General features: G+C 41.7%; 1 protein-coding gene across 1 annotated transcript in view; it reads left to right on the top strand.

Moving 5' to 3' along the window:
- ARHGAP10 (Rho GTPase activating protein 10) overlaps window positions 1-22,355 on the top strand; it is a 249,465-nt gene that overhangs the window by 203,395 nt on the left and 23,715 nt on the right. Inside the window, exons 20-21 of the mRNA XM_030564158.1 lie at window positions 11,199-11,358; window positions 21,560-21,700. Of these exons, the coding sequence (XP_030420018.1) occupies window positions 11,199-11,358; window positions 21,560-21,700 (301 nt within the window). The remainder of the gene's footprint in view (window positions 1-11,198; window positions 11,359-21,559; window positions 21,701-22,355) is intronic.

Below are 22,355 nucleotides of genomic sequence, written 5' to 3'. Positions count from 1 at the left end.
TGTGTCCTGAAAAGAACAGAAAACTTTTAACAAAATAGCCCTGGGTTTAAGGATATTTGATGCCATATGGGGAGCACTAACGTTTGCCTAGAGTGGAGATTTTTGTACAAGTGTAGTCATGGCACTGCCTTCTCACGAGCAACTATCTTTGCTTTCTCTTCTAGCTGTATCTTCCTCCCCTTTTGGTGACCTATGGCTCTTCTATAGGAGGTTCCCTAGGAGCTTCACCATAGTTTTTCATTCTGACTGATAAGAGCCTCCTCTTGTCATTGTAATCCACAAAGAGTAAAGAGAGGAACTCCACACTTTTGTATCTGATTTCTGTTCACACAGTTCCCTTTTGATCTGTCATATCTCAGAATTTAATTGTGAGGTCTAAAATGATGCCCCAACTTCGGATCTGTGACTGTGCCTGGAACTGGTTGCCACAGCTTGATGAAGAGATGAGAATTCCTGAAGCATTTCACTTTAAGTTATCTCAGTGAAAGGTTCACCTACAACTCAGCACATCTGTGTGGTTTTTACTGACGGTTTTTTCTACATTTTAAGGGGGAACCTGATGAGGAACAGATATAAATGAAGGTAATTCCAAGATATTCTAGGCGGTAAAAGTGTGACTGGAAAACCCGTGTTTTTGTTTGTTTGTTTGTTTTTAAATCTATACAAACATTTTAAAAAAATTAAAAAAACTTTGGGGTGAGTGAGGAAAGAGAAGTGCCTTGAGTTTGTAATGTCTTGCAAATGGAAGACACATTTCCTTTCCCCCACGTTTTGGCTACAGACCTTAAGCTGCATGAACAAATCTTCAGACAGGTTCTGCCTCTTGATGCTGCTTTTCTAGCATTTCTGAATCATTATGGGGTTGGGGAAAATAATCTCTCTAATAAAAACCTCTTCATTGTGTATAATATATACATGCATTTTTACACACACACACACACACACACACACACACACACACACACACACACACACACACACACACTCTTTTAAACAAATCAAAGCTGGTCTTTCTTTAGTAAAAAAGTGAGGTCAATCATTGAAGCCATATGTTAAAAATTATATTAGCATAAAGAAAAATTGGCCTACATAATGTTATGCAGCCTTGACTCTTACTGCATGTGTTTAGAAAAGAAGCATTATTCTGATGGATAAACAAGTCATCTACTGCCCACTATCTGACAGAAATCTGTATTGATTGCAGTGTGCAACAGTCCTTTTTACATTTTAAGTAATGGAAAACCTAATAACACGTTTTATGTAGTCTAACTACGTACCAAGATAGTAAAGGTCTATGGGATTTGCTACACAATAACAAAGATCTTTCCCATGTAATGACATGCAGTAATAAAGCTGTCTTTCACACCGGGATATTCAGACACTAGTATTTCAGGAATCCTGAAATTTGTTTTTTGTTTTTTTAATCTTAGTGTTGTTTGTTAAGGTTTTCTACCAAAATAAACTTGCTCCAAAGTGTGTCCATATGAGAGGGTTTGGACTGGTTTGATTAAGTCAATTTAGAAACAGATTTAGTGAAATAAGTGCAATTTGGGGGATGTAGACTGGGTCTGAGTAGTAAGCAGAGTTCTGCTTACCAATTTCAGTTGGAAAGAAAATGATGATACTGAGATTAATTTCCTCAGCACTGGATGTTCTTTCTTCAGATCTTAATATAAAAGACTGCTCCTAATTTCTGCCATTTGAACATAAGTGTGGACTGTAGTGGTGGGAAATCCACCCTTAGAACCATAGAATATTAGGGTTGGAAAGGACCTCAGGAGGTCATCTAGTCCAGTCCCCTGCTCCAAGCAGGACCAATCCCCAGACAGATTCTTCACCCCAGTTCCCCAAATGGCCCCCTCAAGGATTGAACTCACAACCCTGGGTTTAGTAGGCCAATGCTCAAACCACTGAGCTATCCCCCTAAATGGTAGAGGTATTGGCACAAGAGGCTCACAGTCCCTATACAGCTGGAGCTGGCTAGCTAGCACTATCCAAAAGTGGGCAATGTAACATTGTTGGTCTGGGAGAGTCAAAGCCCAAATTAGAGATGGGCTGACTTAATATGGTTCCAAAGAGCCTCCATTGTTGAGTCATCTGATGATCCCTGACCATAATATAAAGCTGCATTCTTCTGGTGGAATCCCTGAAGTTGGATATCAGTGCAAACCCAGCCACCCTTCCCAGGCTTTCAGGGGTTAACCAGCCCTTGTTGGCACAGGGGTGCAAATTGCAACAGCAGTGCTAATCAAATCCATTATGTGACAGCTGTGGAGGGGCAAATAAAAGTAGGTTGACTAGTTTTTTCTTCTCACTTTAGGAGCTTAAGTATCTTGTCTCAGAATCTTTTGACTTCTGTTGTGATTATGTAAATGTGAATGTTCTACTTCAACAGTATAAGGTAATTGTTTTGACTTCTGTTAACACTGTGACCTAACTGGTCCCCTTCAGTTCATAATCTAATTTACATAAGAATTCCATTGACCTTTTGAAGTAGAGGTGGTGGTTCATGTCATAACATAATGCCTATTAGCTGCCACTGACTTAATAATGTGATCCGTGCTTCATATCATGTGATTCCTTTTAACTTGTATTGACATTGTAAGACAACTGATCCTCTGTCATATTTTCATACCATTTCACTCTTCTGCTGTACATGCTGAAGTTCTAGTGTCAAATGTCATTGTTACTCTGCTGTGGATGTTTATTATGTGCATAGTTACCGTCTCTAATCTGTGAAGTTTCTTTTTAAATGAAAATATTGAATGTACCCATTATAAATTCACAGACAAATAAGACTAGTTTCTACTTAGTTAGATATCTGTATTATTGAGGAGAAATTTTTCCTTATGGTGAATGAATATCTCAACTCTATTTGCTACTAACCTACATTAGACTTTCTTTATTACAGTATGCAAGGTGGAAAAAAAAGAGGAGTGGAGGTCTTTCAGCCTCCCAGTTTGGGATATCTGTACAGCCAACGTGACACCTTCAAGTGCATGAAAACATTTTATTCTGCTAATAATTTATACCAGGGTAGGCAACCTATGGCACGCGTGCCAGAGGCAGCACGTGGGCTGATTTTCAGTGGCATTCACACTGCCTGGGTCCTGGCCACTGGTCCGGGGGGCTCTGCATTTTAATTTAATTTTAAATGAAGCTTCTTAAACATTTTAAAAACCTTATTTACTTTACATACAACAATAGTTTAGTTATATATTATAGGCTTGTAGAAAAAGACCCTCTAAAAACGTGAAAATGTATTACTGGCATGCGAAACCTTAAATCAGAGTGAATAAATGAAGACTCAGCACACCACTTCTGAAAGGTTCCTAACCCCTGATTTATACCCTGGTCGTCATCTTGATATCTCAGTGGAATGTGTGAAGGCTTCACGTTGCATACTGTTACTACAGAATTTTTCATTTTTATAAACTACTTTTGACCCATAGATGTTGTTAGTAAGGCTGATCTTAAAGATGACTTTTTCTTTTGATGGTGCAATCTGTAACTCTACTTAAGTTAGTTTGCAGAAAAATTGGTTAATTGCTTGAGAGAGAAGGTGTTAGCTGTCTGGTTTTCTTAGTTCTTGTTACAAATGGAAGTTTTCTTATTTAAAATTCTTGGATTAAAGCCAAAGACTGATTCTTGATGTTCGTCAAGATATTTCAGTTTCTGACGTCAACAACAAAATATTCTTTGAACGGAACATGCATTCCAATCACAGCAGCAACAATAAATTTTTAAAAAGAAAGATAAAATTGGCTAGCTGAGCTGGAAAGTTTGGATTCTGATATGGGTAATGTTATTACATTTTATTTATTTAGAGTATTTCAACCCTAAGAATCTCTGATTTTGGGCTGGGGGAGGGATGAGAGAGAGTTGGGAAGGGGAAATAACACAAACTTATTGAATACTGTGGTGATTGAACAGTTTTGTTGCAGATTTTGTCAAACAAAACATTTTTTTTTCTTTTTAACTGGGAGTAGAAATAAGGAGAAGGAGAAGGTCAGGAGTGTGGGAGTTAAGGAATTAAGGGAGTGAAAAAATGAAATTGAAACGAGAGGGACAACAATCTCCCATCCCAAATGATATCTGAGATTTAACCAGAGATGGTGGTGTAATTCGGGTCATCATCGTGGTTGTCGTCCTCCCATTCTCCCCCCACCCCCACCCCTCATCCTGGTATGATCAGGACATCCTTCAGGATTTGGATGATGAAGGACCAACGGTGTTAGGGTGGATCCCAGCATCATAGCAGATGGTGGAGGTGGCAGCCATTCCTCTTCTTTCAGTCAGCAATTGTATTCATTTCCAATCCACACCCCCCCCCCCAATAATATTTTCTTTTAAGGACCCCAAAGGGAGTGATGGGCAGAATAACTTGTTTTCTCATTGCTTAGTTCACCGATTAGGCCTACACACCAATTTTGGTCCATTAATTTTCAGTCCCACACTTCTCTTCTTTACAGGGTATGATTTTAACACAGTCCTTGAGGTGTCTCAGTTGGCCTTTTTGTTTACACTAACTCAGTCTTTCTTTCTCCCTTTTTCTCCTTTTCCCATCGGTATTTATTGTTATAGGTTATCATGACATTTTGTGGATTTTTATCCAGTTTCCCCACAGCTAGACTCACAACTGGGGTAGGCCTACCAGGCCCCAACTATCACTACAACTCCCTTCTGGTCCTAAACTCTGTGAATGTATTAAAATTAATTTAGAATTTGGGGGACATAAGTTAGTCTCCAAAACTATGACCTTGGCTACACTGGAGAGTTGCAGCGCTGGTGGTGGCTTTACAGCGCTGCAACTTACTCACCGTCCACACTTGCAAGGCATATACAGCGCTGTATCTCCCTGGCTACAGGGCTGCATGTACTCCACCTCTGGCTGGGGAATAACGACTGCAGCGCTGGTGATGCAGCGCTGCTTCGCCAGTGTGGCCACGAAAAGCGCTGTTATTGGTCTCCAGAGGTATTCAGAGGTATCTCAGAATGCCTATTCAGCCACTCTGCTCATCAGTTCAAACTCTACTGTCCTGGCCTCAGGTGACCCGCCCTTTAAATGCCCCAGGAATTTTAAAAATCCCCTTCCTGTTTGCTCAGCCAGGTATGGAGTGCAATCAGTGATTTTTTCCAGATGACCATGCCTCCACGCGCCAAACAAGCCCCAGCATGGAGCAGTGGCGAGTTGATGGACCTCATCAGTGTTTGTGAGGAGGAAGCTGTGCAGTCACAGCTGCGCTCCAGCTGTAGGAATTCGATACCTATGGGCAGATATCAAGGGCCATGCTGGAAAGGGGCCAGGATTGAGACACGGTGCAGTGCAGGATTAAAGTGAAGGAGCTGCGGAGTGCCTATTGCAAAGCCCATGAGGGAAACTGCTGCTCTGGTGCTGCCCCCACAACCTGCCGTTTTTACAAAGAGCTGGGCGCGATACTTGGGGGTGACCCCACCGCCAATCCAAGGACCACGATGGACACTTCAGAGCGGGGAGGGAAAGTGGAGGCAGAGGAGGGGGAGGAGGAAACCGAGTGTGAGGGTACTGGGGTGGGGGGAGACACCCCGGAGTCCCTGGAGGCATGCAGCCAGGAGCTCTTCTCAAGCCAGGAGGAAGGTAGCCAGTCGCAGCAGCCAGTACTTGGTGAAGGACAAGCAGAGGAGCGAGTTCCCGGTAAGCAGCTTTTATTTTCAGGATGGAAAAGTTTTGGGAGAGGAGGGAAGGTTAGGGCTGCATGCATGCCTAGATGTGGAATAGCCCATTGATGTGGCCTATCACGTCGCGGTAATCGGCCTTGGTAATCTCTTCAAAAGTTTCAGCCAGAGCTTGGGCAATGTGCTTGCACAAGTTTATAGCGAGAGTCACTGTGGTCCTTGTCCCAGTCAGGCTAACGCGTCCCCGCCACTGTGCCACGAGGGGTGGGGGGACCATTGCTGCATACAGGGAAGCTGCATAGGGGCCAGGGCAGAATCTGCATTGCTGTAGAAGACCCTCCCGCTCTTCCCAGGTGACCCGCAGCAGCGTGATATCTTCCAGGATTAACTCCTATGGAAAATGTTGGGAGAGTGTTCAGTGTAGGTGCCCCCTGCAGCTGTTTGCTTTCCCCGGTGCACAGAAACCCCAGCACAGCCCTGAAGCAATCAGTCCCCCTTACTCACCATTTCGGGGCTCCTGTGTGTTATGTGCGCTCTCTTTGGTATGGGAAAATTGTGCTAAAGTGAAGACTATAAACTCCTTCACTGTGTGGGAATAACTGTCTGAGATATAAAGAATACTGCCTCTGTTAACTGTTGCCTTTTTTTCCTTTCCACAAGCAATCTTGAGTTCTCAGCTGCCCGTGTTAACGGCAGCTCAAAGACTCCAAAACCTGCGGAAGCCATGAAAAAGCAAAGACGACCTGCTGCAAACAGTTATGGATCACTCTGCCAGAGAGAATAAAAAACTGCAGCACTGGAGGGAGGGAGGGAAAGCAGGTTCCGCCAGAGAAATGCAGCGGCCAGGAAGAAAAGCACAAAGCAGCTGATAAGCATCCTGGCACGCCAAGCGAACTCTATCCAGGCGCTCGTAGCCATGCAGGCAGAGCACTACCGGACCACCCCCCGTCCCAAAGCTCTTTCCCTTGTGCCTCAATGTCAGCTCAAAACCCCCTTCCCCAGCATCCAGGTTCTTACCACCACCAGCTGCCTCCAACACCTGTACGTTCACCAACCAGCCCTGAGAACTACGACCCTTACCCTCTGCACTCAACCCCCATTACCATGCAGTATAGGCATCCTGAAGTGCAGCAGTCATCGCACAGCACTCCAGACAGGACATATTCAAACCTGTGACTATACAGTTCCCCACCACACCCCCCCGCCCTTTTAGGTTCCGAAAATGTTGTGTGTCTGTCAATAAAGTTATTTTCTTTTCAATAAATGAATTCTTGGCTTTGAAAACAGTCTTTATTATTGCAGAAAATCAAAGATACCTTAGCCCAGGAAAGAAACAGGCACTGCCAATCAGCTTAGGAAAAACAGATTCCTACTAACATTGTAACCACTGCACTTCACTCCCCTGCAAGGCACCAAACATTACTGTTGGTTTTCAGCCTCAAATTCCTCCCACAAAGCATCCCTGATCCTTAAAGCCCTGTGCTGGGCCTCTCTAGTAGCCCTGCTCTCTGGCTGTGCAAATTCAGCCTCCAGGCATTGAACCTCAGAGGTCCATGCCTGACTGAATGTTTCACCCTTCCCTTCACAAATATTATGGAGGGTACAGCACACGGATATAACCACAGGGATGCTGCTTTCCCCCAAGTCTAGCTTCCCATACAGAGATCGCCAGCGCCCTTTTAAACAGCCAAAAGCACACTCCAGTGTCATTCGGCACCGGCTCAGCCTGTAGTTGAACCGGTCCTTGCTCCTGTCAAGCTTCCCTGTATACGGTTTCATGAGCCAAGGCATTAATGGGTAAGCGGGGTCTCCAAGGATCACAGTGGGCATTTCAGTGTCCCCTACTGTGATCATCTGGTCTGGGAAAAAAGTCCCTGCCTGCAGCTTCCTGAACAGGCCAGTGTTCCGAGAGATGCCTGCATCATGCACCTTTCCAGGCCAGCCTGTGTTAATGTCAATGAAACGCCCACGGTGATCCACAAGCGCTTGGAGAACCATAGAGAAATACCCCTTCCGATTAATGTACTCGGATGCTAGGTGGGGTGGTGCCAGAATAGGACTATGTGTCCCATCTATCACCCCTCCACAGTTACGGAAACCCATTTGTGCAAAGCCATCCACAATGTCCTGTGCGTTCCCCAGAGTCACGGTTCGTCTTAGCAGGATGCGATTAATGGCCTTGCAAACTTGCATCAAAACGACTCCAACGGTCGTCTTGCCCGCTCCAAACTGGTTCCCGACCAATCGGTAGCTGTCTGAAGTTGCCAGCTTCCAGACCACAATAGCCACCCGCTTCTCCACCGGCAGGGCAGCTCTCAATCTCGTGTCTTTGCACCGCAGGATGGGGGCGAGCTCAGCACACAGTCCCATGAAAGTGGCTTTTCTCATCCAAAAGTTCTGCAGCAACTGCTCGTCATCCCGGACTTCCATGACGATGTGATCCCACCTCTCAGTGCTTGTTTCCCGAGCCCAAAAGCGGCGTTCTACAGCGCTGAGCATTTCCATGAAAGCCACAAGCAATGTCATGTCATGCGCGTCAGGCGACTCGCAGTCATCGTCGGACTCCTCATCACTTTGGATCTTAAGGAATAGCTCAACTGCCAAATGTGATGTGCTGGCGAGACTCGTCAGCATACTCCTCAGCAGTTCGGGCTCCATTTCCCACAGAAATTGCGCTGCACAGAAACCGTTGGGAGAGTCACAATGGTGCCAAATATGGACAGAAAAACAGGGACTGCTGGAATGTGAAGCGATGCATCACGGAGCGTTGGGACAGGAAGCAGAATGACCCACACCCTTCCATCCTCTTCCCACAACTCACGGCACCAAAATGGGACGAGGTGCTCTATGAGATAGTTGCCCATAATGCACCACTCCCAACAGCGCTGCAAATGCTGCAAATGTGGCCACACTGCAGTGCTGGTAGCTGTCAGTGTGGCCCCACTCCAGCGCTTTCCTTACACAGCTGTGCGAAGACAGCTGTAAATCCCAGCGCTGCAGACCTCCAAGTGTAGCGAAGGCCTAACACTGATATTATCTATGTGTAGCAAAAAATCTTTTGTGTTAATAGAAGGCAACAATGCAGTATGTTGTTTTAGGCTAATGAAGGCACATCCATATCCATATTTATGCTATAGGAAAGAAATTGTGACAAACTGTAAAATCTACATGTAAAATCCTGACCCCATTGAAGTCAGTGGGAGTTTTGTCATTGATTTGAGTGGATCCAGGATTTCACCCTGTGTATGAAGGACTTCATACTATACCTGCAACTTGTAATATGGAAGCACTGCCAAGCCTACCTGTAAACTAAAACAACCCTCCTGCTGAGTATTTGCACACTCATAGAAGTTCTTTATATTCTTGACCTGTCTGCATGCATTTATATAGATTATATTCCCATTTGATGGTTTATGATTGTAAATGTTTAGCAAATCACAGAAGCAGACAAATCCTCTGAAACAGTGTGATTATGTTGACTGAGGATCTTTGTGCCATCAGTGTAACTGGGTCTGAAAAGCAAGACTTTAAGGGGAAATGTACATTACAACTTAGTTTATTTAGTTTTAAAGAATTAAATTACCTTACGAAGTAAGATTACAAAATTACTGTCTAATCTTTAGAATATGTTTCTGATTTTGACATGTATACCTGTAAACGAGAGGTAATGAATTACTTTTTACCTGACACTTGTACAGTTCTCATGGCATGTCATGCCATGCAAATTAGAATGGCAGTGTCGAAGAATTGTAAGCTCAAAGTATCATTGCAAAGCAGTAAGGTAGTGCAGCTACTCTGTGAGTGAGCAGGATTAGGCTAGCATATGAATGAGTCATTTTCTGAGGTTAGCATTCTCCTCAGAATTTCATCTTTTGCTACTACAGGCTAATTTAGATCCTTAAATTAGAAGCTACTTTAGGGAGAAATTTTCAGATGATCACTTTTTATCACTTGAGTGTCTTTAGTTGTATGTCATTTTAATCTCTAGGGAAGCTGTTCTCTCAAAATTACCAAGAGGGATGGTGAAGAGCTGGCTGGGAAAGCAGGAGTTGACTGCTTTGATGAGTTTCTGCTAGTTCAGTGGAAGAAATTGACTTGGATAAAGTAGTTGTGAGGTGGAGGACAATGGCTTTTATTCTCTGAAGGTATTCCTAGTTGACAATATTTAAATTTAAAAAAAAAAAAAGGGAAAAGGAAATCAAATCAGTGAAACAGTAGAACAGTCAACTCAGATTATGTTGTATCAAACTGAGCCGTTCTCTGTGGGGATTAATTATGTCAATTATTGAATTAGAACATATTTGTAAGGGTTTTTTTTCATGTAGAGTGCTGTATACGCAATGTGCAGCTCCTCGAACTAATGCTACAATTTAGAGACCATTGATCAGATAATTATATAGACATGGCATGGTAGGATTTGGGTTTGTAGCTTTTGCCTGAAGGAGTTGAACTCAATGATGAGGTTGAGGGTGTCATCACTATATAATATTTTTAATATCGTATTAATCACCACTGCTCTGGGATGTGTGGGCATATGTTAGTGGGAGTAGAATGGAGGTGAAGTGAGAGAATAAATGAGGGAATCCTGTGAAGGTTGTCTTGAATATTATTACTAGTGTATATTTATATTATGGTAGCACCCAGAGGGATTGGGGCCTTGTTATGCTGGGTAGTGTAATATTTGTAAGCTCTCCAGACATTTCTAACTGTACATTTAAAAATGAAAAGCTGTCTTCTAAATAGATAGATCCAAGCAGAACACCACAATGTGGGATGTGTTTTTTGTCTTGGGGATCTCATACACAATGACGCGGCATACCTGTAATTTTATTTGTCATTGTTTGTGATGAAATAGATGCTCTGTTTCTTAAAGGGTCTCTAGTGGTTGAGAAACAAAGCTGCCAGCTAAATAAATCATCTCTGAATATTTTACACACTAGGTGATATTCTAGGAGCGGCGTGTAAAACAATTAGCCGACCAGAAAATGGTGGGGTTAATTACAGATTAGCAGTAGCAATACTCTAAAATGTCCTAAAGATATTGTGTGTTTCACAATGGTCTGTTTGTTGCCTACTGCGACCTCTGTAAACTCCACAGTCTTGCATTTGATACAATTATGATTTTTGCATTATCTTGTGAAAAATCATTTCCCGAGAGTTTGTGTTACATTATTTGTTTTAAGACTCTTTTATTTAAGAACGCTAACAAATATAGGGGACCCAAAGGATCCCAATCTGAACAGGAAGTCTGTCATAAATTACCACTCAGAGGAATGCCAGAATTAGTTTGCTTAGCAGAGGTAACCTTCTAAGAAAAGTGGAGCAAAACTGTGTTCCATAGTTTTGGAAATACTTTTGGGTGATACTAATAATGTATATTTGGAGGTGAGGGATACTTGTTACACTGAAAGTTGTTTCTTGTAAAGGTTTCACTGTAACATACGATGTACTTTGGATAATTAAGTAATTTACTGTACACTGGATTTTTTTTTTTTTAATTGTATCTTCCTTACTTCTTGTATCGTTGTGCTTTCCTCTTCTAGTTGACAACCACAGCCCTCCCAGGGAGGACACTCCTACTGGCAGTATGGATTCTCTTTCTTCTCACTCTCCTACACCTGCAGTCTCCAGTAGCCCCCTTGAGCCAGACAAAAATCACCTTATTCTGGAGAGTGGAGACCTAGCGGACTGGACAGCCAATCAGTAAGTAACATTATTTCAGTTGGTTCTGAAAGAGGAGACAGATGCACTGACACCTTCTCTCCACCTACTTTGAGTGCAACCAAGTAACTTTTTGAAGTGATTATACTTGGTTTCCATTGCTACAACTATGGGGAGTGAAGGAGTAAGTGAATAAAAAATTGATCTGTTTCATGTCTCAAAATGGTTCTCAAAATACAGTTCTGCATCTGACAATTATATATGCTAAATCAGTGGCTCTCAACCCTTCCAGATTACTGTACCCCTTTCAGGTGTCTGATTTGTCTTGTGTACCCCAAGTTTCACTTCACTTGAAAACTACTTACTTATAAAATCAGACATAAAAATACAAAAGTTTCTCAGCCTGCTATTACTGGAAAATTGCATACTTTCTCATTTTACCATATAATTATAAAATGAAATGTTTGGAATATAAATATTGTACTTACATTTCAGTGTATCGTATATAGAGCAGTATTTAGTTTGTATTGACTTTACTAGTGCTTTTTATGTAGCCTGTTGTAAAATTAGGCAAATCTATAGATGAGTTGAGTGCCCTCTGGAAGACCTCTGCGTACCCCCAGGGATACACATACTCCTGGTTGCGAACCATTGTGCTAAATTATATTTTAGCTTTTTCTGTGGAAAGTCGAGGTGTTTTACTACGAGAGGTTTCATGATTTACACTGTTTTATTTAGGCACTGCATTTGTAGAGTATTCTGTGCATAATACATTACCATTGTTTTATTTCAAACCACTAGGTCCCCCATATACCTACCCTGAAGAAGTGTCTATACGCTGTAGTAGCTGTGGGTGGTAGTATGTTACCATCAAGCTGTATGGTCAAATTCTGTCTTTGGATACATACATAAGCACCTGTTAAACTTAATGGGAGCTGAACATTGCTGTTCAAGGACAGACTTAAATCTATATAATACATTAACACATAAAAATGCCTGTATTTTCAATTAATTTGCAGTCTGTCACTTGAATAGGCTTTGTAGCAGTTAGCAAGCTTGGTTCTAGTTCAGCAAAAAGTGACATTGCAAGTTGTAGTACACTGGGGCTCAATTCACAACACGGCCATGCTTGAAACCTAAGGAGGCTGACATTTTTTTTTATCATAAATCAAATTCTGAGTGAATTCCCTAGTTTACTATTCATACAAAATTTAAAATGTCATGGAAAAAATCTCTAACCTTGAAAGTCAAAAAGGTGAATGAAATAAGTCAGGGGAAGAGATTTTGCTTTTTTGTTACGGATATTTTCCTTAATAACATTTTGAGTGGCCTGGCCTGCTTGTACGATATATATGTTATTGGTAAGTACTTATTAATTGTAATAACATTTTTCCCAAATGGGGCGAAAGAACATAAGTCTTTAAGGCGTCCATGTAATTACAGCTGGGTCTATTTGCTCTCATTTATGTGGATATGCTTTGGGCACTGTTGCCTCTGGATTGGGTTGTAATTTTCTCTCCCCCCCCCTTTTTTTTTTTGGCGTGTAGTTAAAAGTAATGCAGATCCATAATGACTTTCCATGCAAATGCTAACTTTCAGTAGAAGCATGAAATTCCTCTTTTTGTCTGCAGTTTTTCTTCTTGAGGTTTTCTGTCAGGTGTGTGTGTGCAGGCTAGCTAGGAAAATTGCATTTAGCAAGACATTTCCACTGCCGAGCAACTCCAGGAGCATTCGGTATTTTTGCTCCCATGCATTTTCCTAACTCTGCATTACTGCATCTTGTACTTTTTTCTTTGAGGATCTGATCGTTTTTGCTCAATGGGAAGTACTGCAGTTACTTCAGGTTTGCAAATAATAAGCAAACACATTGTACACTTAGTTTATTAGTCAAAAGCTGTTTGCCTTTCCCACTCACCTCTCTTGAAAAGTTTGAGGAGCATAGCTTTGTGGAAGTGCTGAGCCTTAACGCCGTTGGCTTCAAAGCAGCACATTCTCTCAGTCACATTCTACATGAAATAGCTTCTCTTCCTCTTCCTGTAGACCCAGAGAGCCTTAAACACGGGGAAATCAGTGTGGTCTCACACGTGAGGGAGTGGTTGGTGAGAGAGGGAAGAAGGCTGTGGAAAATATGCATGGAGGACTTTTTCAGTCCTGGTGCACCATGGAATACTGTACTCTGCACAGCACTCCCTCTTTCTGCATGTGTTGGGGAAGGCTGTGGGCTGGGGAAAGGGCAGTGTACTAGCTGGTGGATTTGCCACTGCATTGATCTGCTAGCCACAACTATCCCAGGAGAGATTGTGCATGGAAAGTGGACTCTGCTACAGGCCTTAGTCTGCAGCAGCTGCTGAGGAATAGCTCCACTGATAGTTCGCAGTTTGAGGAGGAGGATTTCAGACTGATTCCTAGCCCATTTATCTGAAATTTTGCACAGTGGTTGAGGAATTGGACAAAAAGTACTGCAGGAAAGGCAACGCGGTAAGTCTCGAACGCAATGCTAGTGTGTCAATACTAGAACTGGTCAGAAAAATCTTGACTCAGCATTTTTGTCAGAACAGTAATTCAATTTCATGGAAGATTTTAGGATTTAGACATTTGGTTTCATTCTAATTCAGAACAAACCCCCAAAATTTTGAAATCCTCCACAGAACCAGGGGCATTGGAAAGCCTGAGGCTGCTGAGGAGCCAGCCAGGCAAGCTGGCAGGAAGCCAGGTAGGTTTAAATCTGACTGACAGCCAGGGTTCTATCAGAAACTGACTGGTTTCCAGCAGAAGTTCATCAAAATCAATGTGGTTTTGTGGAATGTTTCAATTTATACACACCAGCCAGTTCTCCGCCCAGCTCTTGTAAATACCATTCTGAGCCTAAGGCAGATGGAATGCAGGAGAATCTGGTTTCTCAAGTTTCTGCCGATGTTTATAACTTGTGGGTAGTAGTTGTTGGAGATTAATCACGGTGGAGCTACTAATTATCTATACAGTGAATAAGGGAATGGATGAATTCATTGCTGCAGAAGAATCATTGGCTTTGTTTCCTAGGAGGGCATTGCATCAGAGTTCAAGATATTTCAGATGCTCCAAAGTTATTTTCTATCAATAAAGCAGTTTTCTTTAAACAGATTATCCTCAGTTACATATGATAGAATAGTCCATGGCAAGGAGAACTTTTTGTGATCTCACCCCTACCACACACGCCCAACACACACAGAAAAATATTGATGTCTCTTGAGAAATAGCTGCTGTCACTCAGTGTGCAGCAGTAGTCAAACAAGCTAACAATGTAGGGAATCATTAAGAAAGGGATAGATATTTGGGCCCCATTTTGTGGGCTTTCTACAGGTGCTTTATGCCTCTATGGACTGTTTGGTCAAGCTCAGCTGGATCCGATCAAACCTGTCAGCTTCGGGCAATGGGTGTGTCAGGGCTGTCTGCTGTCAGGCCAGCTGTACACTGTGGCCATTGAGCCTTTCCTCGATAGGAGGTTGACGGGGTTGGTGCTCTGCAAACTAGAATTGTGGGTGTTCCTGTCAGCATATACCGATGATGTGCTCCTTGGGTCTGGACACAGGTGCTCAATCGGTGGTCCTGTCCATGCTCTGGCACTGGCTCAACATCCTGAGTCAGGCCCCAGATATCGTGGCCGGGCTCCAGAGGTGTGAGGGAAAGCCTGGCACACACCTCCCTGGAGTGCACCAAGTTGCAGCCCCTTTTCTGGCTCCTCCAGAACCTTCTGTTAGGTTCCAGCTGCACTTTTCCCCACACCTCCTGATCTATGTACATCCTGTCCGTGGCCCCACAAAGTCATGAGACCTTCTCATCAACCTCTTTCCGGTGCTGGCTAATATGGCCATTTATAAAACCAAGTTGAGGATGCTGGATGGGGAGGTGCTCTGCAACTGTGGGGCCTACGTCCGTTCTTTTGCTCCCTTTGATCATACATCTGGGCCCGTTCCTCTGGGCCACGTCCGCTGGCTCCCTAGAAACCTTTGAGGAGCAGTGGGCACGGTTCGGGGTTCTCTGCTCAGTGTGTCCCTCAGGATCCCTGCTTATGGCCTTATGACCTCACACCTGTCCCTGTTTTCTTATTAGATGTTTCCCAAAATCATTTGAGCCCTGTGTTTAGTCACTCCTCCTTTTAGGCTGGGGGAGGGGCTTTCAGATGTGCCCACCCACTTCCTGGAACTCATAGATGTTCATTCTCTGCACTGTCACAGTTGCCCTAAGTTAAAATGGCCAAATACTCCTGTTTAAAAACTGTGTTCTCTTTCTCACTATTCAGGTATTGCAAAGGCTGTTTCTCCAATTCTATCTTTAGTCTGAATGGTAAAATATTACTTTTTAACATACTTTTAAGTTTGTATTTCCTTTTAAATTTATAACTTGTGTAACTCCACACAGAAAAGGGAATTGTCCTCGTGATGTGTCTTGTCCCCTCTGAAACTGGAAGGGAAGTGTGTTGTGACTCAAGCCATAGAAATTATAATTGGATCTATTTGATATTCCTGGTTTTGAAGCAGACTTTGGTGTGTGACTCCTGTCACTTAATCGCTCAGTACCTCAGTTTTCTTCATGCCTAAAATGAGGGTGAAACTTTCCTGCTTCAATGTGTTGTTTTTTTAAAGCCCGGTGAAATCCTTGGCTACAAGGCATGAAGAAGTGTAAAATATTTTATTGCTTTAATGAAGAACAGCTGACACAATGTGATTTCTTTTTTCTGTGTTGTGTAGACTCTAAAGCTGAGCCAGCCAGCCACCTAGTTTCATCCAGTGATCATTTGAAACAGAGGAATGTGAAATCACTCACAGCTGAAGCATTTGCCACTGTGCTCCTGTACTTTGTTGCCTAGGGAAATGCTCTCTTTGGGATTTTGTAGGTGAAGGTGAATAACAGTAATATTCAGCCTTGTTAAAGAAGTAAATGTTTAAGAACACAGCAAAAAATGCACAGAGCTCCTAAATGTTTGTTTAGTGTTCTAGAGAGCTACTGTTGCTGCTGTTAATTATTTGTATTACAGTTCAGGGACCTCTTGTTCTAGGCACTTCACAGTAGTGATACTCAAACCTCGGTGTTCAGGAGCCAAGTTAGTAGTCAACATTACCCAAAAGAGCCACAGTAGTGTGAATTCATTGTTTCCTTTCCTATAGTACCATAAATTCATATTTAAACAGTATGATGGGAAATATTTGGTTTATATAGATTACAATACCACTATTATATTGTCAATGTGATTGCATTACAGTAGACACAAACTGTATTATGTGTGTGCCTCTTGTGAAATGCACAAAAGAAGTTTGTATAATAGTGACCAGGGCTACATTTGACCATACTGTTTGTTTTGAGTGAATCTCTGCCCTGATCAAGAACCCTGTTCTGGAGCCTCATGGTTTCATCAGAATATGGAGTCTCCCTCTGTCCTGCAGGCAGTTTTCTTGTCCACTTGCTGATTTGGTAGGCAAAAAGGTTCCTGATTCCTCCAAAATCCTGTCTCATTTTGTTCCTCTCTCTTTCTTCAGCTTCGTCTCCCTGACTCATCTAATCTCTGTGTTTTTAAATGGCTGAACTAACACCTCATGTTTGTTCTCTTTTCTGGGGAAATTCCACTGCTCCAAAATCCCCTGCCTGAGATCACCTGGAATTAATTGGATTCTTCCAGCTCAGGCACCTTACCTTAGTATACTTATTGCCTTGCCAGAGAACAGTCATTAGAATGCTAACAACTTCTTTTGTTTGTCTATAGCTTCTCCTAGACAGGAGTGTGTGATATATTACAGAGTCCTTGTCAGTCCGTGGTTAGTTTATTACATAACAAGAGTTAGAGTTATACATAGAGCTCATAAAATAAATCAGAATTCATAAGCTGTCCATAGACAGATTCCCCAAATCATCACAGAGTGCCTTTCTGGATGTCTGTGAGCAGTGGGTGAGGAAACTAATGATAAAAGCAAAGCAACAGTAAATCTCAGGATGGCTGAAATCCTGAAGAGAAAAACCATTGTCAAAGGAGCTGTCAGAAGGCAGGAGAAGGAGGAAATAGCAATGTCCTGAACACAACAAAAGTCTTGGAGATAATTACTCCTGTTTGCCTGCCTACCAAATGAATTCACATCAGCCTTGTTATGTCTACAATCAGTCAGCTTATCTCCCTGGAAAACTGAAGTGGTTCCTTTCTGTAGCTTTGAGTGGTGATGCAAATTCACAGGCTCTGTACAGGTGGCAGGTGACTTTAATGACAGTCTTGAACCTTGTTACGTTCCTTCTGTGTGATTATCTGAGGTCTTTAAGTTATTTTAGGGAAGAACACATTTAAACAGCTTTAAAAAAGACATGATCCAATTATACAGCAATCATACGCACTAGTTGTGCTCATTTTTGTATTGTTTCATCACTGTCACCCACTCAGTTACTGCAGTTTTTGGAGGTATTTGGCACTTGTTTTAATTCTGCCTTTTGTGGTACAAGGACAGTAATGCCCACCATTTTTGCAACTCCATTGAAACAGGCACGATTTAACTTGACTCTCAGGTCATTTGTTTCCTACAAGAAACAGGGTTGGCTATCACCTAAACGGTCTTCAAAAAGTAGGTTAGGCAGCTAGAAACACTGCACTAGAATCACTGTGTCATATTATATGAGATAAATGGTATATATGTTACAAGAGGGAGTGTTATAAAATAATGGGCTATGCATTGCAGACTATTTTCCTCTTTCTCTTACAGTGGCTCTTTTCAATCCAGGGAGCATAATTACTCTTGGTTTCTGGAAGAGGAACAACCTTTGGTCAGCGGTTAGCTGTAGCATACAGATATACATATACTTTATTTTGTTCTAACTAAATTATAATATGCTTTATCCTAGGACAGCTGTTGTAGATGTATGCTTTAGATTTACCAGACTGCCATGAAAGATCATTGCACTAATGTGTTAGCTGCTCCACTGAGACGTCACAATCTAGGTTTAAAGAAACCTCTGTTCCAGTGTTGGCTGATCCACATCTGTACAAATGAAGAAGATTTATGTGTGCTCTGTGTACTGTACGTGTTCCTTCCGAGTGGTGGTGGGTCTTTTTCTTAAGCCCTTTGGATGCTGTCCCTTGCTCTGGCTCAAACTACAACAGTCCAACAGTAGAAACTGCATCCAACAGTGTATCTCCCCACCCCCCACCTCACCAAAAAGCCTGAGCTTTCATACAGCAAGAAAGTTTAATATGCATGGAGTGTATTGTCTGGTGCTGGAGAATATTGGATGGCATATTGAATCAGAAATAGCCAATACCTTTTGATACATGTCGTGTTATAATAAATCATTTTAAAAGCACTTTCACGGGGTTTTGTGTGAGGAATATAGTGTGATATGATAGACACAGGGCTGCCTAACCCTTCTATGAAATAAACCTGTTTCCTAAAAAGTTAGTGTGTAGATTCTTTTCACAGGCTCTCTGTCTTGCTTGCTCTGAAGATAAGAGGCTCCTTAGTAGCTGTGTTACCTTAGGAACCAGCCAGATAAACATCCAGTAAAATCTTGTTTTCAGGAGTTTGTTTCTGAATTTCAGTATGAAATCTCTAGCTTATTTTCAGTAAGGCTCCCTCCCTCCTCTCTCCCCCCATCCCCCATTCTCTATACCAGACAATAATGTTTCTTCTCAAAAAGAGATGATTATGTCAGGAAACGCATTGCATTCATTTCAGCCTTTAGGCGAGTAGATTTGTTTAACAGACTGTGTTAAATTTGACATAAGATATACTAGTAGGTTTTTATTATCATCTTGGTAAGCAGGGCTTTTCTTACAACTTTATCTTTAAATATCTTTTTATGTAAATAACTTTATCACAAATATCCTTTTTAAAAAAAATCCTGTAGTAGGGGGCTTCTGCAGCACTGCATTTGGAAGATTTTTTTGTATTGAGTTAAAACTTCTGTTTAAAAATAGAATAAAATCACTGGTTCTTTAGGTAGTCAAGTATAGTAAATAAAGAAAATCCAAAATACAAGAAGGTCAGGTGTCTGCTTCATATTTTTGTTATTAGTGATTGTTTCACCATGTTATGTTCAGAAATAGGGTTTTTCGTTGCTGCATCATAGACCATGAACTCTTGATCTGTAACCACAAGATGAAACTGACAGGCAAATTCAAGAGCAGTACCGCAGTGCTTTCTCTACAGCTGAATCGTATTAAGAGAATACATCAAAAAGTGGGTGAGGGAGAAGCACAGAGCTCAGAGGTGCCTGCAGTTCTAAAGGTTTTTCCACTGGAAATATGGGATTCGCATTAGGCTTGCAGAGAATGTATCTACATTTGTATTCAGTTTTACACTGTGCCTCAGGTGGAGGGCAGTGCATTCTTATTGGTTGATACTACACAAGATGATCAGTAGTGTTATTCACATAACATCAGACATACATATTGATCTGAGCATTTCATTTCTTCCCCTACCCCTCTCCAGACACATTTTCCCCCCACGCCGCCAACACTCAAAGGGAACCCATCTTTTATGTTGTGTGCGTCCTTGTGAATTATGTTTCTGGATGAGAGATTTTTAGTAAAAAAATGAAAGTTTTGTTTCTAACCCCTCCACCTGGTCCGTCTCTCTCACGCACAGACAAAACTAGTTGTTTTTCACTGGTACAACTGGTCAAATTATTAGAAATAAAGTAATACATTCGGTATGGGTTTTTTGTTTTGTTTTTTAAACCAAACATTCATGAATGAATGTGTTTATTATTCACTGGTTGAGAGCCAAGGATGCCAAATCTGATCTGCAGTTCTAGAAGGCACTTCATTTGGTAGAACATCCTCAAGCTGTTGGTGGTTGCTACATGTAGTGGTTTAAGTGGGTGCTGACATACTTTAGTTTTGGCAATAGAGTAAACAAACCCAGAATATTTTTTTTCCCTTTCTCTATACTTTATACGGGTTTCAGAAATCAGCCTGGCACTGGTTTTAAAGTGGGAAATGTTAAAAGTAAATAAAAACAATCAATATGATGTTTTAAAAAGTTGGGTTTATTTAAATACAAACATACTTTAAGACTCTCAGCTGATGTAGATCATCACTTAGCTATTGAAGTGTGCGAATCGGGGTCTTAATATTTTCAGGCATGTACAAGTCTGCGCCTTACGTAACCAGTAATGTAGTCAGACTAGCATAGTTAGCCCTCCAGGATGATTGATGATGCCTGAATGAATGTAACTAACATGTTTGTCATTTGAACTGTGTTTTTACATAGGTGTTGCTTGCACTTCAGTACCTTTAGTCCAAAAAAGAAACAGATGTTCATTTTTTTTAACCACTGGGCCTTTTTTGTGTGTCCTGAAATGATATTCAAACTAGGGAAAAAATTCAGGTTTTTGTGTCTCTTAGTTTTTTTTAATATATGAAATTCCTCCTTCCTGGCACATGTGCACCGAGGCATGCGCACACACAATATATAATATTCTTGGATGGTAAAGTCATTGAGACTTCTCATCAACTCTGTTCACAGATGAACACATTGTTTATGTTCAGCAAATAAGGTTATGAAAAAAGTTTGGGTTTCTTTACACTTTCTTTCAATGCAAAACTTCATTGTGACTCATAAGTATACAAGTTTCCATTTTCCAAAGATTCTGGTTGGTCTGAATCTTCAACAAACTGCCCAGGTTGTGTGGCCTCTGGATCTCAGTCCAGAAGCATCACAGTGAGCATTGTTACAATATCACTGTTGGGAGAGGCTTTGTTCTCTTGACATCTCCACAAGCCTTGACAGAGGCCATGAAGGCCCATGCTGTGCTCAAATGTGACACTAGTGCTGAGAGCCAGCATCATGATCCCACCATTGTAATAGCTGCAACCTTTTTTGAAAGCCTCCAGCCGTACATGGCTTAGTGCAGTACTGAAAAGATCTTAAAATAGATTTGTCAAAACTTGTGAAGGCGTAGGTAGTGGCAGCTCAAATAATAGCCTGCAAGATGTGGTTCCATTGTATCTGCCTTTATTACATAAGGAATTGGGAATGTTTGCATTTTTGCTGAGTATATCATCAGTTTGAGAGATGTATTTGTCTTGGGATGTAAGACATGTAGGAGAAATACTTTGTCAGGAAATTCAGAACCATGGCTGGAAAATCAGTTCAGCAACCCCACTAATCGTGAGTTTTAAGGAGTTCAGTAGTCCCTGTAGTCACAGAGTCCCACATGGAATGTTTCTGATGTGAAAGAGAATTGCACACAAGTTATTAATGCAGTCCTGAAAAATTTCTTCCCTTAGCCCCAGTCAGATTCGTTCATCGATGGTCTCATGGTTGAATACACAGTCCACCACAACACCTACCTCAGCTATCAAAACCCCAGCACCATCATCTTTCCCCTTCCCCACCTCTGCCACAGGGAGTGACAGACCTGCTGAAAGGTACAATATCCTTTTCAGTTTTTGTTGATGTTTTCTTTACTTGCTTCTCTCTCTATCATTGTCCTAAGGAAAAAAACAAACTTGGGTCTTAATGTACAATAGAACCTCAGAGTTAGGAACTCACCAGTCAACCACATATCTCATTTCGGACTGGAAATACACAATAAGGCAGCAGCAGAGACACCTCCCCCCCCAAAAGCAAGTACAGTGCTGTGTTAAGCATAAACTACTAAAAAAAAAAAAGGAAAAGCAGCATTTTTCTTCTGCATAATGAAATTTCAAAGCTGTATTAAATCGACTGTTCAGTTGTAAACTGTTGAAAGAACTATGTTTTGTTCAGAGTTATGAACATTTCAGAGTTACAACCAACCTCCATTCCCGAGGTGTTTGTAACTCTCAGGTTCTACTGTAATACAGCAGTGATTTTCAGTCTAGGGGTCCGCAGACTATGTCTAAGGAGAAGGGTCGTCATGACTATAGAACAGTGAGGAGTCCGGTGGAGAAGAATGCATCTGAAGAAGTGGGATTTTTATCCACGAAAGCTTATAACCAAATAAATCTGTGAGTGTTTAAGGTGCCACCGGACTTCTCGTTGTTTTTGTGCATAACAGACTAACATGGCTACGCCCTGATATTTGACACCATAGAACAGTGG

Source organism: Gopherus evgoodei, chromosome 5 (assembly GCF_007399415.2).
Source record: "Gopherus evgoodei ecotype Sinaloan lineage chromosome 5, rGopEvg1_v1.p, whole genome shotgun sequence".
Classification (NCBI taxonomy): Eukaryota; Metazoa; Chordata; order Testudines; family Testudinidae; genus Gopherus; species Gopherus evgoodei.
Note: the sequence above shows the minus strand (reverse complement) of the source record. Positions and strands in the feature narration are given on the sequence as shown.